Source organism: Trachypithecus francoisi, unplaced genomic scaffold (genome assembly GCF_009764315.1).
Source record: "Trachypithecus francoisi isolate TF-2019V2 unplaced genomic scaffold, Tfra_2.0 Lachesis_group2, whole genome shotgun sequence".
NCBI lineage: Eukaryota > Metazoa > Chordata > Mammalia > Primates > Cercopithecidae > Trachypithecus > Trachypithecus francoisi.
Window position 1 is genome coordinate 140022403 of NW_022681465.1, and position 21923 is coordinate 140044325.

The 21923-nt window shown below is 41.9% G+C and overlaps 1 protein-coding gene and 1 long non-coding RNA gene across 4 annotated transcripts in view; one reads left to right on the forward strand and one right to left on the reverse strand.

The window, feature by feature from the left end:
- Nucleotides 1-4374: 4374 nt before the first annotated feature.
- Nucleotides 4375-21923, forward strand: part of LOC117065631 — a 40631-nt gene continuing 23082 nt past the window's right edge. The window contains exons 1-2 of the long non-coding RNA XR_004430006.1: nt 4375-4489; nt 4769-4883. This is a non-coding gene — a long non-coding RNA (uncharacterized LOC117065631). The remainder of the gene's footprint in view (nt 4490-4768; nt 4884-21923) is intronic.
- Nucleotides 10802-21923, reverse strand: part of GLRA1 (glycine receptor alpha 1) — a 99532-nt gene continuing 88410 nt past the window's right edge. For 2 of the 3 annotated variants that reach the window (XM_033180677.1, XM_033180676.1), the window contains 2 exons: nt 17248-17394; nt 10802-11253 (listed from right to left, as the gene is read on the reverse strand). In XM_033180677.1, coding sequence (XP_033036568.1) covers nt 10963-11253; nt 17248-17394 — 438 coding nt within the window. In that variant the 3' untranslated portion in view covers nt 10802-10962. Of the gene's footprint in view, nt 11278-17247; nt 17395-21923 lie in introns of all 3 variants that reach the window. The other variant, XM_033180675.1, reaches the window with a different exon arrangement.

Sequence of the window (21923 nt, forward strand, 5' to 3'; positions counted from 1 at the left end):
AAAAAAAGGGGAAGAGTAAGGGGCAAAAGGGAATTAGTTGTTGAAGGTTGAGTGTCCAGTAAGAAGTAAAAATGTTACATTAAGGAAGCGATTGCTTAATACGCTGCTTAAGGTGGTAGCCAAACAAATCCTTAACTGCAGCATTAAGGCCATACCAAGTTTATACATATATACAAAGAAATTTCCATATAAAAGACATACTATCACATTTTCTTCATGAAGATGAGGAACTTTGTAATTCTGACCTAATTTTCCAGGCCAATTAATTAAATGTCCCCAGGCTGCTTGTTAGAAATACTTTCTACTTTGGCTAGCTGTCAAGAGTTGCTGCTATGTGGGCTTGTGACTTCTGGTCTGGCATGAAAGTATGAATCATCTTGAACCTCTTCCATCATAGCACTGTGTTGCTTAGCTAATTCACGCTGCTCAGCTAATAAGCACATTTTCTGCATCCCCAAAGTATTTGGAATCACAGAATTGTAACTTGTGGTTGTCTTACCTGTAACAGACTCCACAGTCGTGCTGGCATTGTGACCTGAAGAATTACACAGTGCCCTTCTAGATTCTTTGGGGTTACGGTAACTTCTTGAATAATGTACTAGTGAACCTAATGAACCATCTAGTGTTTCAGGAAACATGCCCTAGCTATTGGAAGGTCGTATCTAACTTTTACCCCTTGTAGGTCATGATACATTTAACTTAGTAGCTACATTTTTGGAATAAAGGAAATGTACAATTATTTGCAGAATAATAACCTAGGATTTGCTCTTCTGCCTAAACATCAAACTAGGGAACTTTCAAGACAAAGGGTACACCTTTTGTGCAAGTAAGTGGGCAAAATGGGGAAAACATGAAGGGCAAGTCCTTTGGGGATGACTTCCAGTTAATGCAGAAGTCATTTGCTTTGGCAAGGTTGGGTGGGACTCTACGATTGCACACTATTGCCCTGTTGGCAGAAACTAGCCCATCTTAAGTTAGTCAATGAATCCTGACTCAAAACTAAAAGTTGCTAAATCTAAGATCGAGTGTATAAATAAAGTAACCCCTTCCTCCAGTGACTGCATTTATTTTGTAATCTTAAACTCATTTTGGAATGTTTTAAATTAAAGACAACTTTGCCATTAATGTTGTCTTAGCAATGAATTCTCTCTGTTGTCCTGTTTATCGCCAGTTTTCAAGTATGGCTCCAATGTGTTCACAACTATGGCTGCAAGGTAATTTGGTCTCTTTCTGTAGCTTCCCTAGGCCAGTCAAGTTTGTGAATGAGGTCTCCCTAAATGGCCTCTCCTGGGGGAGAGGACCAAGTGATTTGTGATTTGGAAGCACTATGGTATGTCTGAACACTTGACAAGTTAACGGTCACTGAGTATTCTAATCATGCACCAACCACTCTTCACCCTAAATGCACTACAAATTATTCATTGCAGTAACTTGCATCAGTTCTAGATAGGGTGATTTTTAATGAACAGGTCTACTGTGATGCTGATCTAGACAATGAGAGTGGAATACCCTTTGGCAGTCTTGGAATATCAAGAGGGCTTAAAAAGTATTAGGTTTTTGTATTGGTCACTTTGTGGTTCACTTTGTCCATTTCAAGTCCAAAGCAGTTGAAGACATGTTTTATCCAGTTTGTCAGACATACTTGGAGGCCTCTGAGGTCCCTGCTATGTTTGTTTTGAATTGAAGGTAAAACTCAAGCTGTTTTTCCTTTTTTTAAACATTGCACTAACCTTTTGTCTAATAAGCACAAGGATCACATTGAGTAGGTATTTTATCTATATCCATTCAATATACTAAGCAGGTGGTACCCCCTTGGGATTTAATTTACTCATACCATTTTAACCGTTGTTAGTGCTGAAAATATAATGGCTTAAGTATTGGAAGATTGAGCCATTAAAATATGAAGTAGTATGAATTTAAAATGCTCTGAAGTACCTAGTAGGAACTCAATTTTTTAGCCTTTTCTATACCATTCAGGCTAAATTGACATGTTGAGTATGGTATGCTTTTAGATGAGGTAGAGATACATCTAATGTGGAAAAAGTTGAGTTTAGCAAACTGCTTATTTGATATATAAACACCAATTTTAAAAAAGATTTGAGACAATCTTGTTCTAAAGAATTTGCTTAAGAAATGTAGCTTTGTGAAAGAAACTTCCTTTTCTGTACTTGGACTAGCAATGACTTAATACTAGCAATGACTTAATACCAGCAATGACTTAATACCAGTCAATTACATGTTTGTCTTTATTTTTTCTACTCATATTTGGCTTCTTTTCCCCTCTATACCTTTTTTCTTTGTGGACCTGATTTTCATGCTTTGAATAGAGATGTTCGTTGGGAGAAGTAATTTCAGATGCAACTGAGGGTGTAAAAAAGGACATGCTAGACTATGTTTTCTTCAGGTCTGTTTACTATTTCAGTTAGATCAATAAAAGGTAATAATTTGGATCAAAAACTCTCCTTTAGAAACACCTTCATTGTACTAAGTATTGCCTTGATAATGCATAGAAATAACTTGTTGAGAATCAGTATAGTGAGCTCATAGTAAAACCATGACTTTACCATACCTATCTATCCCCTTTCTAGTGGGTACCTAGCACAAACTAAATGCATAGTACTTACTGGTTCAAACTGACACTCTTGAAGATGTGAATTTCTAGTGGGTACTCTACTTCTGAGACAAAGGAAAAGTTAAGTTCGCTCAAAATAAGTACAGGAAAATCTGAGCTGGACTAAAGGTGTCAGCTAATGGAAAGAAGATAGAAAGCCGCTTTGTTTGTAAAGGAGTACCATTTTGGTTTGCCTTTGAGAACTGCTATACTAAATGAATCCTGACCCTTTAAGCTTTCGATGTACTCTAAATCTATCTTCCCAAACGTGTCTCCCATTGATTACACTTTATCCAAATGGATAATAACCTGGAATGTGCTGTCTATTTTTAATCTCCATATTTTTGCTCATACTGTTCCCTCTCCCTGGAATCTTGTCCTTATCTCTCAAAATCTCATCTATTTAGATTACTGCTCACATTCCGTGATTTAATTTTTGCCCTCTCCATGGGACTTTCCTCCTCCTCTTGTTACTACATCCCACTTTAGTAGTGATATTGGTGCTTTTATTATCCCCTTCTATATTGTAGGAAAAGGGGCTGTGTTTTTACTCTGATGCCCTGCTTTCATGGCATACCGATTTTCCATAATTTAATATATAGCAGGTGGAAAGACATGTATAGGGAAGTTAAAAATCTGAATAGAAAAACTGGAGATTATATATGCATATGATGTTTTATGTAATAAAATATATTCTAGTTCTTCCTGAGCCCATTCTAACACTTTGAAAGAAGATTAAAATGCTTTCTCCTAGCTAAGGAAACATTTCAAAAGTCATCCAAAGACATGTACTTGGACCTGGAGACCCACTAAACCAGACAGACCTGGGGTCACTAAATAGGGACCATTCAAAGAGTGCCACTTTACTGAACAACATCCAGAGCCGACCAGAAGAGGTACTGTGCTGGCCCTTAGAGCAGTAGCTAAGACATTCCTGACATCACTACTGTAGCTCATGGTCCTGTTGTGCCAAAGACCAAGCTAGATGCAACTGAAGAGACAGGTGAGGCCAAGTGGATTCTATGAAGCACAGTCATGGAGGCCTTGTCCAATGAACTCATCTGGCTAGTTTGCACAGACAAAAGGACTTCAACACAAGCAGGACCATCTTTTTGGAGAGGGGCAGCTCTGTTGACACGCTTCCCTTGTAATTTCATTTTCCTACTTAATGTCCAGAGCTTGGGTGGGAGTAAAGAGCCATTAGAAACTCCTCTGCTGGAATGAGACCACAATTACATAAATCCAGATAGTAAACTGCTATGGAAAATAACTTTTGTTTAGAATCTGAGCTCAAATGTCCCATCCTCCAAGAGACTTTGGATTGATTGTCTCGGATTCCATTGATATAAAGCATACATAATATCCCTGTTGAGAAAGAGAGTGTTTTCTGATTATAAGAAGTGTTGAAACCATAGGAGTGCAGAAGCATTTCAGAAACGTTTCCAGTGTGAGGTCTTGTTTGAGGGTGAATATGGAGAGAGCTGGCTCAACTCCAGTCACGTCTGCTATAAATTGCTTTTTATTAGTGTAGTTAATGGTATGAATTTAGACAAACTCTCCAATGGTCTGGAATGGTCCCATCTTTTCTGCTTTAGCTGCACTTAGAGTAACAGGAACACACCAGGGAATACATTGTTCAAATCTTGCTGGAAGTTTCTCACTATGATTACATTGGTGGTGGGGGAGGGGGGAGCAGGGAGGAGTCATTACAGTTATTTCTCTAAGGATATTTCACAAGTTCTGATCTGATTTCTGATTCTTGCAGAGGCTTTGGCAGAGAATTCAGACAACTGCCATGGGAAGTGGGTTACAGCCTTCATAGGATACACGTGCTAAAACATCAGAGTGGAATGTCCTGATGAGTGATGGGATTCTCAGGTGAGAAGCTAGTCTTAGAGGCAAGTCATCCAGTGTTGTGAAATACGTTGACTTTCACGGAAAATGATTAAGATTATAATCTCTTCGAGGGCCAAGACTCACTCTTCTTTTTTTAAATGTTTCCCTACCTACTCACCAGAAGGCCTGAGATGGGGTGCCAAGCCTGATTCTAGAATACAATGAAACATTTTACAACACACCGTATAGCTCTTCTTTTCTTCAACCCATCAAAATATTGTTTGGTTTTGAAGAATCTCCTGCAACTCTCTCTTTTTACAGGAGAGTAAATAGGCCAAGAAAGTGAAACAGCTTATCTATATTCCCATGATGAACCTGAGGTTATACCAGAAGAAGGACCCACACCGCTCCCTGACCTGTCTACTTCAAATGGCAGGTGTGTTTAAATAAGATACTGGGTTTCTGGAGTTGCATAAGGAAACAAGTTAAGTCTGAAGAGGAGGAGGTTAAAAGACAATGCAGGGAATTGTGGAGCCAGGTGGAGGTGGGAATGGGAGACCCATTATGCTTGGAATCAGTATGCAGCCAGCAGATGTCTTTTATCCCCAGGTTGGTTAGCTGCTACTGCTTTGTAGCTGGTTAATGGCCTATGTAGTATATAATTGCCATCACTGGGCTCTCTGAAGAGTATATTCTTGGTTTGCTATTCTCTACATTTTGACTTCTCGACCCAATGTTCCAGTGGAAACTTGGCAGAGCAGTGAAATTTCAAAGTACATGGGCAAGACAATGAACAGAAATTGCAGCCTTAAAGCAAATAAGACAGGAGTTGTTATGTCCATTCTAGTCTACCCTATTTCTCTTGGAAATAAATCAGCATCTTTTAATAGTTCAGTTTCATAAAATAAGAGGCATAAACTGATGAAACGGGATGCTGACAGAAGAGAGGCAGTGGGAGGAGTAGGGGGAAAGCAAAGGAAGGAGAAGTAATGGTCTGTTAGCTGAAGGAGCCTTAGTATTAAAAATTATTGGGCAGTTTCTACTGCCCAATACTTTTCTACTTTGGAACTCATTTTGCTGTTCTAATGAATGACAAAGCACCTTAATTACTGCTTTAAATAGCCACATAGCTCCATCAAAACAACATGAAATAGCACCAACGTATGAGCAAACCTATTTACTGTCTCTACAACTTGAGAAATCCTTAGGAAACAACAGGATGATAATTGGTAGAGGTGTCATCTAGTATGGGCCCTTGCGAATCTAGGTTACTCAGACCTGGGTGAGATGTTTGTAGGAAACCTTTGACATTCTGGGATCCTCAGCTAAGACAATCAGAAAAAAGTTATTGGTTTCATTCTCTTAACACTGGGCTTGGTTGAGGAGGGCTTCATTTCAGGATTTTTTTTTTTTTTAAGTTATTTATTTCTATAGGGATTTCAGCTTACCAAGGATGTTCTCCCTCTGCATTAGGATTTCAGGATACAATAAGGCCAAAGCCTTACCAACATACATGATTTCCCTTACACTGGTGCAAGTAGTTCTCAAGAGCAAGGCAGCTCAATTAAAACAAGTCGTATTTCTCCTACGCCTCCCTTTGGTTAGGATTAGCACTTGTCTCTGGCTTCATAGAACTGCAAGAAAATAGGGAGGTTTTTTTTTTTTTAATTTTTTAATTTTTATTTTTTAAGACAGAGTCTCTTTTCACCCAGCCTGGAGTACAATGGTGCAATCTCGACTCACTGCAACCTCTGCCTCCTGGGTTCATGTGATTCTCCTGCATCAGCCTTCCGAATAGCTGGGATTACAGGCATCCGCCACCACGCCTGGCTAATTTTTGTATTTTTAGTAGAGATGGGACTTCACCATGTTGGCCAGGGTGGTCTCGAACTCCTGACCTCGGGTAATCTGCCCACCTTAGCCTCCCAAAGTGCTGGGATTACAGGCATGAGCTACCTCACCCAGCCAGGGAAGGTTCTTAATTCAAATTTCTGGAGTTGATTTCTGAGAGAAGGAGCTCAGTGGTAGAAAAGAAGCTAAATTATATTTTAAAAACACGCTGTCTGCTTGCCTATTTAGAGAATTTTTGGGTGGGTTGGTTCAAGAAGGAATGATGTCATATATCAAGGGTAGAGGTCGATTCACTCTTTCTCAACATACTTTACCAGCCCCCCAGAGTGCAAGCCACCTAGCCAACCCAGGAAACATAGCCCACAGAGAAAATCTTGTCTGCCTTTTCAGAGTCGGCGTGGAGGGTGGGTAGAATATGCAAAAGGTGCTTGTTGAATAAGATGCTTTCTAGAGTGGTATTCATGGCTCCTTAACTGGGATTCCAGCCAGACTAGGAAACAGCTACAAATCTTAGATCTTGACTTCTGTCCTAAAACTGATACAGATTGTACCACCACCAAGCCTTGTGCTTCCCAGATTCTTCTAGTAAGGAGGCAGTTACTCCAGACATAATAATCACCCCTTCCATTTCAGTGTGTTGCAATTAACTAAGGAATCTAATTTTCACAGAAGACTGTTATCAGTGATGGTACCAGTTTAGGTGGGGCATCAGCCCACTCTATAATCTAATGCAGCCTCACAAAACACCATCTCTATATTTTATGATGCTCATAAAGATGTGTACTTTGAGGGAAAGGAACCATCTCTCATATTTATTTTTCTCCCCAGTATGAACAAAATAGCCTATGAAAAAGATTGGTGAGCTTTTGAGAGGGATTCATTTCTTATTTATTGACAGTTTAGAAGGAATAAATTGGGTCAAAAGACCAATCCTCTTGTTTTTTAGACTCAAACTAAAAATAGAATTAAAATCAAGATATGATATACCCATATACACACAGACATACATTTTTTTTTCCTTTCTATTCATGCCTGTTCTTGTTCATTCCCTAGAGTCTTAGCCAACAATGTTTGAAAGGACTAGAGGGTGTCAAAGTTTAGCCATTTATTTTGACTGTTCTTGAAATGAATGAGATACATTATATAAGCTAATAAGTGAGAATCAATTAAGCAGAAATTTGGTCTGCTTAATTGGTATCTCCTAGATTTGGCTCCTAGGATTGGCTGTAGTTTTGGAGGGTGAAATCACCAATCCTCTATGCCAGTGTCCAATTCTGACCATGTGTAAATACTGGTGTGGTCTAGATAAGCAAAGAGTTTGAAAACTGGTAAACCATTCATTGTACCTAAATCAGTTTTTTTGGCCACCATACCACTTGGCATCTGTAATCCCAAAGCATAGTATCCCCTGTGCTCAAACTGAAGAGGAAATTAAGAAAGTATTGCCCTGTTCATTGGAGCCACTTAAAGTAATTGGCTTAGGCTTATCTGTTTTGATTTTTCCATAAAGATGAAATTCATGTAATTTGTTAAATCCTTACTACATTATACGTTGATGATAATGTCTTTTCCTTGGATATGTTTCCATTCTTAATGCATGATGATGTTTTTGACTTTGTAATGATTCATGTCCTTTCCTCACCACCGTTCACCAAGAGGGGCAAAGAAAAAAGAAATCTGCAAATTTTCCAAAGGCAATAATGTGTGGGTCCATGTGTTTATGCATGTGTATCCACACATTCACCTTGAAGGGTTTAGAAATCAAAGTGACATTAAATTTTTGGTTGTGTGAATTTCCTGTAGACTAGCTTAAACACAGAATCATAGAGCACTTAGAGCTAAGAGGGAGTTTAGATACTATACTACTCTTCATATTGTGTATTTAGAGAAACTAAAGCCTAGTCCTTTACCCAAGGTCACTCAGCCTATTGTAGTGGCAGGACTAAAATCCAGGTTCTTTTCATTGCTATAGTCACTCCACTCATGTTGATTTTCCATAAGGGACACTAGTTTGAAATAGTCTGAAAGAAGATTTCAGTGACATTCCCCCTCTGTGTCTCAAAGAGGTTTTTCAATTGTTTGTTGGCTACTGTCAACCTGGCAGCTCCCAGTGGGCCCACAAGCTATTGAATATGGTGGCAGAAGTTCAAGGACCCAGCAGAGGTTGGGCAAATGGCCCAGTGATTTCTCTCTCTCAGATGGATTCCAGACACTACTTATAAGGAGGCTGGTTTGGAATCTGCAGATTTATCTGTTTTGATTGGAGGCTGAATGTCTTAGAACAACGGCGTTGTCTTTAGTTTCTGCTGGAGCTCTAGCATGATTGTTGCCTGATTCACCAAGACTTCAGACATTCTGAATTTAGTCCAGTAAAGAGTAAAGTAGGAAGAAGGGCTTAATTTTTTTAGATTAAAAAATGATTTTCCCTAAATAAAGTGAATAAAGTGCTAGTGAAAGGGCCTCTCCAAAGACTCATGCACCACTTGAGAATATAGTGCTAATGAAAGGTGCTGACAGCAGCTCCAAGACTGATGTTCTCATCTTGAAGTGTAGTCGTTCAAGTCCCTCTTTTAAACTTTTCCTCCGTTGGACACATGTTTGTGATGGGGGAAAGGGTGGTCTTCGATGAGAGACTTCTACCCACTTGGCTCCCATCTCTCAAGTTTTCTTAGAAAAATAAGATTACAGGTTCTATCATATCATCCAAAGCTGTAATACAGTTTAGCTTTTTGGTCTACACAGGCCAAGAGAAGGGAAGGCAATAATTTATTTTCCCTGGACCTGGATGTAAACACCTTTACCATTCAAGCCTCAAAGCCAAATCCTTTTTTGACTGCATAGTGCATTTTCCTTATGTAAATCTTTTTAGATCTTTGTCTTGACCTGCTGCTTTAGGACTGTATTAGTTATTGTGCCTGGGGGAAGGTGCTTTAGGGAAAAGTTAGGCTTCCAGTGTGTCTTCTCTGCTTACCACTCTTCCTCCATCCTGCCTCAAGTTGGAGATTTTTAAAAGACACATTTGAAACCCCAGGCCTCAGGACATACTGATTGTCAGCTATCTCAACATTCTACCTACACCTTTGATCCAAAGCTCAGACACTAAAGTGCAAAGAAAGAAATGGAACCCCGGTACTCTGGCCATGGGCCAAAGCAGGGAAAATGCTTCAGACAATGATGCCATTATTTCAGGCATAGTGCTGTTGACAGTGGACAGAGGCCTGCTGTCTCCACCTTGCAGACCTCCCATCTGTGATATCCATTTCTGTCAGCAGGACCATGCCCACCCCATCCCCCAAACTAAATTCATCTCCTGGTCCTTCTTTTTTCTGGAGCGCCCTAGCTGTCCCAGGACAATTCTGGCACTTCAGAATTGAAAGAAAAATATTTGTCTAACTTTCCTAAATGTTAAAGCACCTAAAAGGAAAAAAAGAGACTTACAAAAATATAACGGGGTCAGCCCCCAAACTTTGCACATTGTGATATATGATATGTCAAAATATAAAAAACATTTTCTAAACATTACTATCTCTCCCCACCCGTTTATATCTAATCGGCAGCAGACTCAACACTGCCGTTTCACCTCTTAAAACTTTACTCTGTAGGACCACTAGAGAATAATTGTATTTCACACCACTGACCCCACCTTCCCAAACATGCACTGAGTTGCAATTCCAAAGAGACTCTCCAAAAAAATAGACATTTGAAAAAAGTACCTGTTTACACTCAGTCTATCTGCATATTATTTTTCAAGATTTTTTTTTAACCATAAAAAAAGGTTGCATATTGGCAATATAATGAGAAAACCACGTTGGCCATTTCTGGGTGGTGGTGGAGGGTGAGTGGGACATTGTTGAAGCAAAGAAGCAAGAGGGCTCAGAGAGGGACAGTTGTGGCCTTGAGATGTGAGGGCTGAGCTGAGGTTACCTACATTCTCAATCCTTGGCCTCTGAAATGTCTGTCTCTTTAGTCACTCCCTTCTCGTCTCTCTACCTGTCCCTGTTTCCACTACCCTTTCCCATACCACACAGCCTTCTTGAAGCAGAGGCAAAATGGCTTTTTGGCATGTGTCTGCCTGGGTCAGTTTGAAGACGGGTATGGCATTTGGAGGGGTATGATGTGGGACATACACCAGAGCAAGCTTATTTGTGACTGTTTCCACTCTGGGAAAATTTGTCCATTACTTCTGTGACTTTAAAAATTTAAGCAGTTACTAGGCTGATAGGTTAAGAAACAAATATTTTGTTTTTGTGGTTTTGCATTAATATTAAGCATGAATATATATCATATATTACATTGCTTTCTTTCTGCTCTGGGGCAGACTGTGCTCTCCTTCCCAACAGGAAAACTGCACAGCCATGGACTGAGATTTTTGAAAACTTATTTCCCCAATCCCTACCCCTGCCTTTACCCCCTCCCTTCCTCCCAGCCCTCAGTTCCTATATTAGAAAAGTCCCTCCTGACCCCCCGCCCACAGCCCACCCGAGGTTAAATAGTGCCACATTGTAAAATTCATGCATCACTGCATTTTGCTATTGCACATATTATAGAGAGAGTTGTGTTAAGTGTGTCCCCTCCCTCTCTTCCCCTTCTCTTCCTTAGTCTCTCAGATTCCTGTGCTATTCCCATGTTCCCCTCTCCCAGCCTCCCCCAACCTTTCAGACCCTTCACTGGTTGTGGACGTCCTCTCTACGGACAATCTTGTAGATGATCCAGTAGAACATGTTGAAAATTAGAAAGGCCATGGGGAAGCCAATGCGGGATATTTTGTCGATCTTCTTGGCCCTCTGGATGAAGAGTTTTCGCATCTCCTCTGGGGACTTAGATGGTACAGGAGGGGGGTTGGTGGTGTTATTGTTGTTGGCACCCTTGACTGAGATGCCATCCTTGGCCTGCAGACAGGCTGGGCCCATCCCATAGGCAGAGAAGTTAAAGCGGCCTTCTCCAGCTTCATCCTCCTGGAATAGATTCAACATGGGGCTCTACTTAAAATAAGACAGGGGCTAGGCACCCTCCCTGCAAGGCACTCCTTTGGGGGCCAGGCCATGCCCATCTGGTTCTCCTTGCTTTCCAGACTGCATCACTCTAGGTTTTTGGAGGCTTTTTGGCTGGCTGGGGAGTTCTGCCTTATAGAGGGGCGCCACTTGCCTGCTGAAACAGGTGCAAAACAGGGGATAGGAATGTGATTCAGAGTCTGGAGACTTGTGTTCAAGTCCCAGCTGTATAAATTGCTGGCTGTATGACCATAGGCAAGTAATTTCCTTCTGTGAGTCTCGGGAATTTTTATTTCATTTTTTCTTCTACCTGGGGGATAAGATTCTCCCCACTACTCCACAAGTTTCTTTTGACCATCGGAGGTTATAATTGAGAACATATTCAAGGTTGTACTGGGTTTTACTTAGAAATTCGGAGGACAATTTGGAGAGATCCCCTGCTTTGCCTCTGTTGCTTCCTTGCCCTCTTCCCCATCCCATTCCCCAATTAATAGCTTCCAGGAGTGGGTGGTAAGGGGGATGGCTATGGGCCAGGATGGAGCAGGAGCTCTGGGCCTCACTTCCATTCTAGAAGCCAGGGAAGCCACAGCTTCTTCCTGCCTCCACGTTCCCACATCCCTGGCAGTTGTAACTTCAGACAGACCTCTGGATTTTTACTAAGTTTTCTTTCAAGACCTTTCATCATTTGGCTCCAACTTACCTTTGTAGGCCTTCCTTCTCCCCCACCAGATACTTTGCACCCCTCCAGCTTTGTTTGTACATTTTCTCTTGTGCATTCTCATGTCCCTTCCTTATGCTCACTACCAAAATGCCTGCTGCCCTGATCCTTCTAGTTCATCCCTTTCCCAGGTCATGGTGGTCTTGCCCTGGTCTGAATCATGGAGGCCCTATTGTCTGCTCTCCTCATGTCCAGCTTTGTTATCTTTGCATGTGAGCTCTGAGGAGGAATTGAGAGTCTAATGTTTTGGTCTCAACTGAGCTGTTGATTCAGTGTTGGCACTGGGAAGTTTTATCAGCTCACATTGCCCACCTAGATAATGCTTTAAGGAAAGGAACACCATCTTCTGCTTGTTCCCGTGTAGGACCTGGCCAACAGAGAACAAGAAACTCAGTATAGGATCCACTGGTACCTCTCCATCTCTACTGTAGGACAGGCCACCTTCCAGTTTGTTTTGTTTTATTTTGTTTGTAGAGATGGGGGTCTCGCTATGTTACCCAGTCTGGTCTTGAACTCTTGGCGTCAAGAGATCCTCCTACCTCAGCTTCCCAAAGTTCTGGGATTACAGGTGTGAGCCACTGTGTCCAGCCCACCATTGCAACAGCCTCCAATCTGCCCCCACCACCCAACCCATCTGAGTCGTTACAACACAGATCTTGGTCATCTTTTGCTTAGAACCTTTTAATAGGCTGCCACTGACTTCAGGTTAATTACAATCCTGAACATGATAAACAAGGCCTTAGAATCTGGACCCTGCCTGCTTTTCCAGTCTCATCTTGTGCCATTTCTATCTGGTGTCTTTAGTCACTGAAGTATTTCCTTATATTTGAAAATGTCATGGTTCTTTTATTGAGTTCCTTTCTTGCCTTTGTGCAAGTTGTTCTCCCTGCCTAGAACACACTCTCAACCCCATCTCTTGGCTCCAACTCCTCTTTCACCTAATTTTTCCTCAGAAGCCTTCTCTGAGCTCCCAAGTATAGGCTAGCCGTTCCTGCTGTGTGCTCTATAAGTTCTCTGTACATATCTCCGTCTTTTTTTAAAGCTCTTATCACATTGTATGGTAATTTCTTCATTAACATCTGTCTCTTATTAGATTATAAGCTCCATGAAAGTAGAGGCAAAGTCTATCATGTTCACTGCACTCTCAACACTGAACATATGAACATAGTCCCTGGTTCATAAGCTCAAAATTTGGTATATGTTTGTTGAGCAAATGTTTACTTGTATATCTTAACCAGCTTTAGCTTCCTTTTTTGTTGTTGTTTGTTTAAATGGAGTTGTATTTTTAGCACCAGAAGGGTTTGAGACATATGGTAAATGCTTAAGAAATCCTTGGAAAATGAATGAATCTTGTCCAACACCACTGCAGAAGTGAGGAGGAAGAGGATATGCTACATACAGTGCCTGGCAAACAGGTGTTCAGTAAGTACTTGTCTATGAATAGGGCAACAGTAGAAGGTTCAATGCCAGGGCCAAGGAGAGGAGCTGGGGGGAGCTGGCCAAATTGCTGGACCTAGTACTTAGAAGGGGGTCTAAGTCTGACACTATTGCATTTCAATGAAAATCTCCCCTTGCTGGAGCTGGGGTGTTGTTTTTTTTTTATTTTTTATTTTAAACTGGGACCTAGTTAGGTAGGAGGAAGCACCAAATTAACTTTCTATGCTGCTTTAGGTGAATTATTCTTTGCCTTTCATCTGTTAAACATGGGAATGGAAGGAGTAGAGGTTTGGATTGAAGGCCCCATCTAGCTAGAGGATTATCAATTTCATACTGTGTCTGGGAGAAAAATTTCCTAGGAATGACTGGTAAAAGGCTTGCTATTCTTATTGGAACCAGCAGGTGGCAGGAAATGCATGCCCAACTGCATCTAGAGCCGCTTGGAGCTGGAGCAGGGGAAATCTGGTAGTGTACTCTGGAACTCAGGGAGGTTGCTAGTAGTATGCCTGCTGAGTCTGGTGCTCACAGATATGGTTTCCTAATAATTTGCCTAAGGAGGCCAGCCAGAGAATTCGAGAACCAGATGCTTTCTGCACAATAAATGAGGCAACATGGGAAGATGGTGGGAGTTGGGAAAGCTGGCCAAGATCACAGGCTCTGAGAAATTCAGGCATGTAGCTAGTTCTTCTCCAGTCACCATCTGGGACTTAAAATCCTGTCTGCAAACTTCCTGTTAAAGAGAGGTTTCTGCAGAAGAAACTTGTACACTTCTAGTGTACAAATCACTTCCAGAGCGACTTACTCTAAAGGAAACTCTTCTTTATAGTGAGCTTAATTCTGTATCATTGTAATTTCTGGTATTTGGGCCAACTTAAGAGCCCTTATGAATGAGATTACGTTAATTCAAATGCATACAAGGAGGCAGGCAGGAGAAATGTGAGTGGTAAAGTGAGTTGGAGCTGAAAAATGTCCCTGGTTAGAAGGGATAGTATTAACTGGAAAATGCATTCCCTACCTAAAGGCAGTTCCAGTGCACCAGTACCTTATGGGAAGCATACCCAGTGTGGCTGGATGCTGTGATTTTTTTCTAGTGAAGCCAGAAGTGTGATTTTTAAATGCTGACCCCTTAGTCCAGATTTTGAAAACACTCCAGGCCAAAGTAAAGATATTTGCACACCAAATTTGGCCTTCTGGCTACTAGTTTTTGACCTCTGCCTTGGGATGAGGCTTAGTTTTTATTTCAGATCTAGTAAATGCAGGGCCATTTTTATCTGCTTCAGGATGGACACACTGATGAACAGATGAGAACTCATGGTGGTATGGTTAATGTTTGGAGGAGAGTCTCGGGTCTTTCAGCACCTCTCCTGTCTTTGCCAGCAGTGCCTCATGATACTGGTGACTTGGCCTTGCTATTGTGGGTCTCCCTCATCAGCTGCATGGAAGGAGTGGATGGGGTGATTGCTGAGGTATCTTCCAGGAGGGAACTGAGCAGGAGAATCTGATCAAATCTAGCTAGTGGCCTTATTCACACTTTATCTGGCCAGAGAGATAGTGTTTGTTTTCTTCTAGTGTGTCAAACTGGTAGATATTTGGGGAAGGTAGAAGCAGCCTTTGAAAGTACCATAGGCCCACCATACTATATATCTTTAGGAGGCTCCATTCTCATTTTAGTCCATGCAAACAGCATCTACTGGAGCTGTGCAGTGCCCAATCAAAAGGGCTGGTGCTAGTAAAATATCTTGGACATGGTCTTTTCAAATTAGTGTTTTTAACAACTATCTCTAGCAGACAAAATTACAAAAAGCAGCTAGTCTATGGGGGCGGTGGGAGAAAAGGAAAAATAAAATCCCAGAGATAGTTATGTTTGGTCAGTTTCTTTCGTTCTTTCTTTTTTTTCTTTCTTTTCTTTTCTTTTTCTTTCTCTCTCTCTTTTTTTTTTGACAAAGTCACTATGTTGCCCTCATTGGTTTGGAACTCCTGGGCTAAAGCAATCCTCTCACCTCAGCCTTCCTAATAGTTGGGATTATAGGCACAAGCCATCGTGCCAGTTTCTTAATTAGACTTTTTTTTTTTTTTTTAAGCATCAGAGGCTAGGTATTAAATGGACGATATAGAGTAACTAAAACTAGGGGTCATTTAAGAAGTTCTATCTGGCTTGCTGAACCCAAGACAATTTCCTCCTTAATGTAGTTTAGAAGGATGGTGATATCTTAATTCCCATGGACGTCTTCTGTCTTGGAATGTCGGCCTCCTCCCTGTGGTAAACTGCCAGAAGTTAATTGAATCAGATTGCTGATGTTTAAGAAACATACTGATAGAAATGTGTGTATATGTAATCATTTTAATCCTTGGCACTTGTGTGGCAGGAACAAAACTTAAAGCTACTTTGGCATCCCCTGATTTAATTCTCACCAGAGTTTCCCTTTATATGCACTTTGCACATGGAGAACCTGGGCCCAAGAATAGGCTAGCTCGAAGTCACATGCTAAAGAAAACTAAGAGGCAGGGTCCTTTGTCACAGCACATTGCGCTTGGGCAGGCAACTATTTTGTTTTGTTTTATTTTATTTTTGAGCTTTATTGACTAATAGACAATGATTTTAAATAGGTCAGTCTAAAGCTTGTGGGACCTGGCACATTGCAGGTACGTGCTGTGACCTGCAACACTATGACAGGTCATAGTGTGTGGGTCCCTGGTTGCCCTAATCTGTCACTGGAAAAACTTCAGACTCTGTCTGGAGGCTTCTTCTTTATTGCTTTTAATGGCCAAAACTGCAATTATTTTTGCATCAACCTAATCGTTTGTTTATCCCTTTGTTCATTTGTTTAACAAATACTTATTGCATGCTCACTGTATGTTAGGCATTGTGTTAGGCACCAGAGATAGAGCATGGAGCAAAAACAAACACGGTCTCTGCTTTTATGGTGCTTGCGATTTGGTGGAAGAGATTGGCTTTAAAAAATCACATCATTGAATTTATGCTTTTAAATCAGAATACATTTTTAGAAGTTTAGAAATTGAGTTCAATTAGAACATGGCATTTGCTAGGACACACAGTGTACTGGAAGAGCAGTACAGGGAAAGAGAACAAGATATTAAAAGTCCTGTGTGTATGTTTGAAGAACTAAGGAAAAAGCCAGGGTGGTTGGATCTTCTGGTAACTAGTTATGGACCCAGGGTATGGAGCAGTTTGCTCCAGCAGACTGCACGCTCCCCATTAGCATTCTTTGGTCAGTGCACAACCTTGTGAACAGAGGTTGGTAACTTTTCAGAGGTGCCCTGTCAAATATTCCTTTTTTCAATCCCTCATATGGAGAGAGAACCCACTCTGGCGGAGATCTTGCTTGTTGCCTCTTTCCTGGAGGCAGGAAGCAAAGGCCTGAACCTGGGCATTCTACTTTAAGATCTCACCTTTTGTGGTGCAATTGTCTTCTGGAATCAAGCCTATTAAAACAATGTAGGCTTGCAGAAAAAAGCCAACGGACATCTCCCAATCTTTTAGGTTTATAGTTAGTTATTTTCTTGACCCCATCAGCTTCTAATTAATTAGTTCTGCCTTTAGGTATAACTTGATAATTTCTGTAGTGTTGCTGTTACGATTCGAAGAGTGACTGCCTATAGACCCAACTCTAGGGCATTATTTATGGGAGGAAAAGCTGAGACCTCTAGGTCTTTAATTCCTATTTCTAACCTGCCTTGCACATTGAGAAGGGTGGACCATTGAAACAAATAAGACAAGACTGCTTAGAAATCTTTTGTTCACTACCAGCTGTCCCTCCTTAGGCAGTGACCCAAAGGCCTACCTTGTGATGTCTCCGCTTCCTCCTGAATCGGAGCAGCTCTTTATGTTGCCGAGACACAAAGTTAACGGCAGCATATTCTAGTAGGGCTGAGAACACAAAGAGCAGGCAAACTGCCATCCAAATGTCAATGGCTTTCACATAGGACACCTAGAGTGGGGGTGGAGGAGAAACACAGGGAGGTGAGAGCAGGGGAGTGTAAAACATTAAGCTCTTCAGTAATTCCCCACATCACCCACTGCTGTCTGCTCCTCAGCTAGGTTATTAGGGTGGAAGTAGAGAGGAAAACAGAAGAGAAATGCATCAAACAGACTGGAAAGAATATTGGGGTAAATAGATTATGGTACCTATGAGAGTACTAAAGAGAGGACGGTGGTATATTTAGCATTATCACTTAGAACAGAATGCTGTGTTTTGTTTAAGGGTGATCGGAACAAACTGTTGTACTGAGCATTAAAAGTGAATGAAGGATGTCAGCAAAAATCACATCGTAAGGACCTGAAAATTCCTCCAAAAAATTAATGAGAACACTGGAAAAAAATTGTCAGTGCCAACTTTTCAGACCTCCACTAATTACCAAAGGCTTGTATCAGTCCTGTCAACATTTATTCAAGAAAATCAGCTGAATCTTAATAAGAACAGCAAGTTTTGTGGCATTGTCTAAAAGTGTTATTGAGATATAATTCACATACCATACAATTCTCACATTTAAAGTGTACAGTTTAATGATTTTTAGAATATTCACACATGTGTGCAACTATCATCATCAGTCAATTTTAGAACATTTTCATTACCTCAAAAATCTGTTACCGGCCGGGCGCGGTGGCTCAAGCCTGTAATCCCAGCACTTTGGGAGGCCGAGACGGGCGGATCATGAGGTCAGGATATCGAGACCATCCTGGCTAACACGGTGAAACCCCGTCTCTACTAAAAATACAAAAAATTAGCCGGGCGAGGTGGTGGGCGCCTGTGGTCCCAGCTACTCGGGAGGCTGAGGCAGGAAAATGGCATGAACCTGGGAGGCGGAGGTTGCAGTGAGCTGAGATCCGGCCACTGCACTCCAGCCTGGGCGACAGAGCAAGACTCCGTCTCAAAAAAAAAAAAAAAACTGTTACCTTTTAGCTATCACCTCTCTATTCCCCTAGCCATAAACAACCACTAATCCATATCTTATATGAATGAAATAATACAATATGTGGCCTTTTATGATCGGCTTCTTTCACTTAGCATAATATTTTCAAGATTCATTCACATTGTAACATGTATCAGTATTTCATTCCTTTTTATGGCTGAATAATACCCTGTTTTATGGATATACAACATTTTGTTTATCCGTTAATCAGTTAATGGATATTTAAGTTTTCTACCTTTTAGCTACCGTGAGTAATGCTGCTATAAACAACCAAGTACAAGTTTCTGCACTGACATGTATTTTCATTTCCCTTGGAGCTTTGTGGTGTTTTTGCCCTATTCCTATCCTAATCTATCCAGCTCCATGGTAGCCTTGAAAACCAACAGCTGTCTGGAAGCCACTGGATGGAGCAGAACACAGTTGGAGCTTCTTCAATGCCTCATTCCCAGAGAGTTATCATCATTTGATAACCTCATGGTTCCCTGAAAGATGCCACTCATAAGGCTGTCTTTATTTGACCTGATTTGGAGCTGTCCCCGTGTGAACAACCTTTTCTTTGAGGGCATTCATCAAAAGCAATCAATAGTAATTGCTACCTGAGGCAGTTGGGGCAAAATAATACATTAATCAAAAAGCTGAAAAGGAAAAGCTGGGTAATGAGATGTTTATAGGGGGCTCTGGAAAGCTCTGACATATTCTTGGGAAACTGTGTGCAAGCTTAGAGCTGTGTGCATTCCCGGGAAGACCTGAGATGGCTCTAGGCACTCACCTTTGGCTAACCTTGATAGTCTGAGCAAGCAGGAAGTGCAGCCTGAGTCAAAGTTATAAACTGCCTTGCAGAATGTTTAAAATAGAGAGCCCCTTGGCGAAGGCTAGGAGACTTATAGGTTCCAGCTATTTAAGAAACCTTTGTCTGATTTTTAACCTAACTGAGCAGAGACTTCAGTGGTCCTACAAAAATAATACAAACTTTATGGAATTAGTTCAGAAAAGTTACTGAATAACAACAGCAACAAATCCTGAAGAGAGGGGCGAATTGGATTTTCAGAGTTGCCACATTATATTATTAAAATGTCTAAACTTGGCTGGCAAGATGGCCAAATAGGAACAGCTCTGGTCTGCAGCTCCCAGCAAGATCAATGCAGAAGGCTGGTGATTTCTGCATTTCCAACTGAGGTACCCAGCTTATCTCACTGGAACTGGTTAGACAGTGGGTGCAGCCCACAGAAGGTGAGCCGAAGCAGAGTGGGGTGTCGCCTCACCCAGAAAGCGCAAGGGGTTGGGGATCTCCCTCCCCTAGCCAAGGAAAGCCTTGAGGGACTGTGTCGTGAGGGATGGTGCACTCTGGCCCCAGATACTACTCTTTTCCCAGGGTCTTTGCAACCTGCAGACAAGCAGATTCCCTCGGGTGCCTATGCCACCAGGGCCCTGGTTTTCAAGCAGAAAACTGGGCGGCCGTTTGGACAGACACCGAACTAGCTGCGGGAGTTTTATTTTTTCATACCCCAGTGGCACCTGGAACCCCAGCAAGACAGAACCGTTCACTCCCCTGGAAAGGGAGCTGAAGCCAGCGAGCCAAGTGGTTTAGCTCAGCAGATCCCATCCCCACGGAGCCCAGCAAGCTAAGATCCACTGGCTTGAAATTCTCGCTGCCAGCACAGCAGTCTGAAGTCGACCTGGAACCCTTGAGCTTGGTGAGGGGAGGAGTATCCACCATTACTGAGGATTGAGTAGGTGGTTTTCCCCTCACAGTGTAAACAAAGCTGTCGGGAAGTTCAAACTGGGTGGAGCACCCACAGCTCAGCAAAGCCTCTAGCCAGGCTGCCTCTCTAAATCCCTCCTCTCTGGGCAGGGCATCTCTGAAAGAAAAGGAGCAGCCCCAGTCAGGGGCTTATAGATAAAACTACCATCTCCCTGGGACAAAGCACCTGGGGGAAGGGGCGGCTGTGGGAGCAGCTTCAGCAGACTTAATTGTTCCTGTCTGCCAGTTCTGAAGAGAGTAGTGGATCTCCCAGCACAGCACTCGAGGTCTGCTAAGGGACAGACTGCCTCCTCAAGTGGGTCCCTGACCCCCATGCCTCCTGACAGAGAAACACCTCTCAGCAGGGGTTGAAAGACACCTCATAGAGGAGAGCTTCAGCTGGCATCTGGCAGGTGCCCCTCTGGGATGAAGCTTCCAGAGGAAGGAACAGGCAGCAATCTTTGCTGTTCTGCAGTCTCCACTGGTGATAACCAGGAAAACAGGGTCTGGAGTGGACCTCCAGCAAACTCCAGCAGACCTGCAGCTGAGGGGCCTGACTGTTAGAAGGAAAACTAACAAACAGAAAGGAATAGCATCAAAATCAACAAAAAGGACAGCCATACAGAAATCCCATCTGAAGGTCACCAGCATCAAAGACTGAAGGTAGATAAATCCACAAAGAAGAGGAAAAACCAGCACAAAAAGGCTGAAAATTCCAAAAACTGGAATGCCTTTTCTCCTCCAAAGGATCACAACTCCTTGCCAGCAAGGGAACAAAACTGGACAGAGAACGAGTTTGACAAAGTCACAGAAGTAGGCTTCAGAAGGTGGAGAATAACAAACTCCTCTGAGCGAAAGGAGCGTGTTCTAATACAAGACAAGGAAGCTAAGAACCTTGAAAAGAGGTTAGAAGAATTGCTAACTGGAATAACAAGTTTAGAGAAGAACATAAATGACCTGATGGAACTGAAAAACACAGCACAAGAACGTCGTGAAGCATACACAAGTATCAATAGCTGAATTGATCAAGTGGAAGAAAGGATATCAGAGATTGAAGATCAATTTGGTGAAACAAAGCATGAAGACAAGATTAGAGAAAAAAGAATGAAAAGGAACAAAGAAAACCTCCAAGAATTATGGGACTATGTGAAAAGACCAAACCTACGTTCAATTGGTGTACCTGAAAGTGACGGGGAGAATGGAACCAAGTTGGAAAACACTCTTCAGGTATCCAGAACTTCCCCAACCTAGCAAGACAGGCCAACATTCAAATTCAGGAAATACAGAGAATGCCACAAAGATACTCCTTGAGAAGAGCAACCCCAATACACATAATTGTCAGATTCACAAAGGTTGAAATGAAGGAAAAAATGTTAGGGGCAGCCAGAGGGAAAGGTTGGGTTACCCACAAAGGGAAGCCCATCAGACTAACAGCAGATCTCTTGGCAGAAACCCTATAAGCCAGAAGAGACTAGGGGCCAATATTCAACAATCTTAAAGAAAAAAATTTTCAACCCAGAATTTCATATCCAGCCAAACTAAGCTTCATAAGCAAAGGAGAGCTTCATAAACAAAGGAGAACTAAAATCCTTTATAGACAAGCAAATGCTGAGAGATTTCGTCTCCACCAGGCCTGTCTTACAAGAGCTCCTGAAGGAAGCACTAAACATGGAAAGGAACAACTGGTACCAGCCACTGCAAAAACATAACAAATTGTAAAGACCATTGACACTATGAAGAAACCACATCAACTAACGGGCACAATAACCAGCTAGCATCATAATGACAGGATCAAATTCACACATA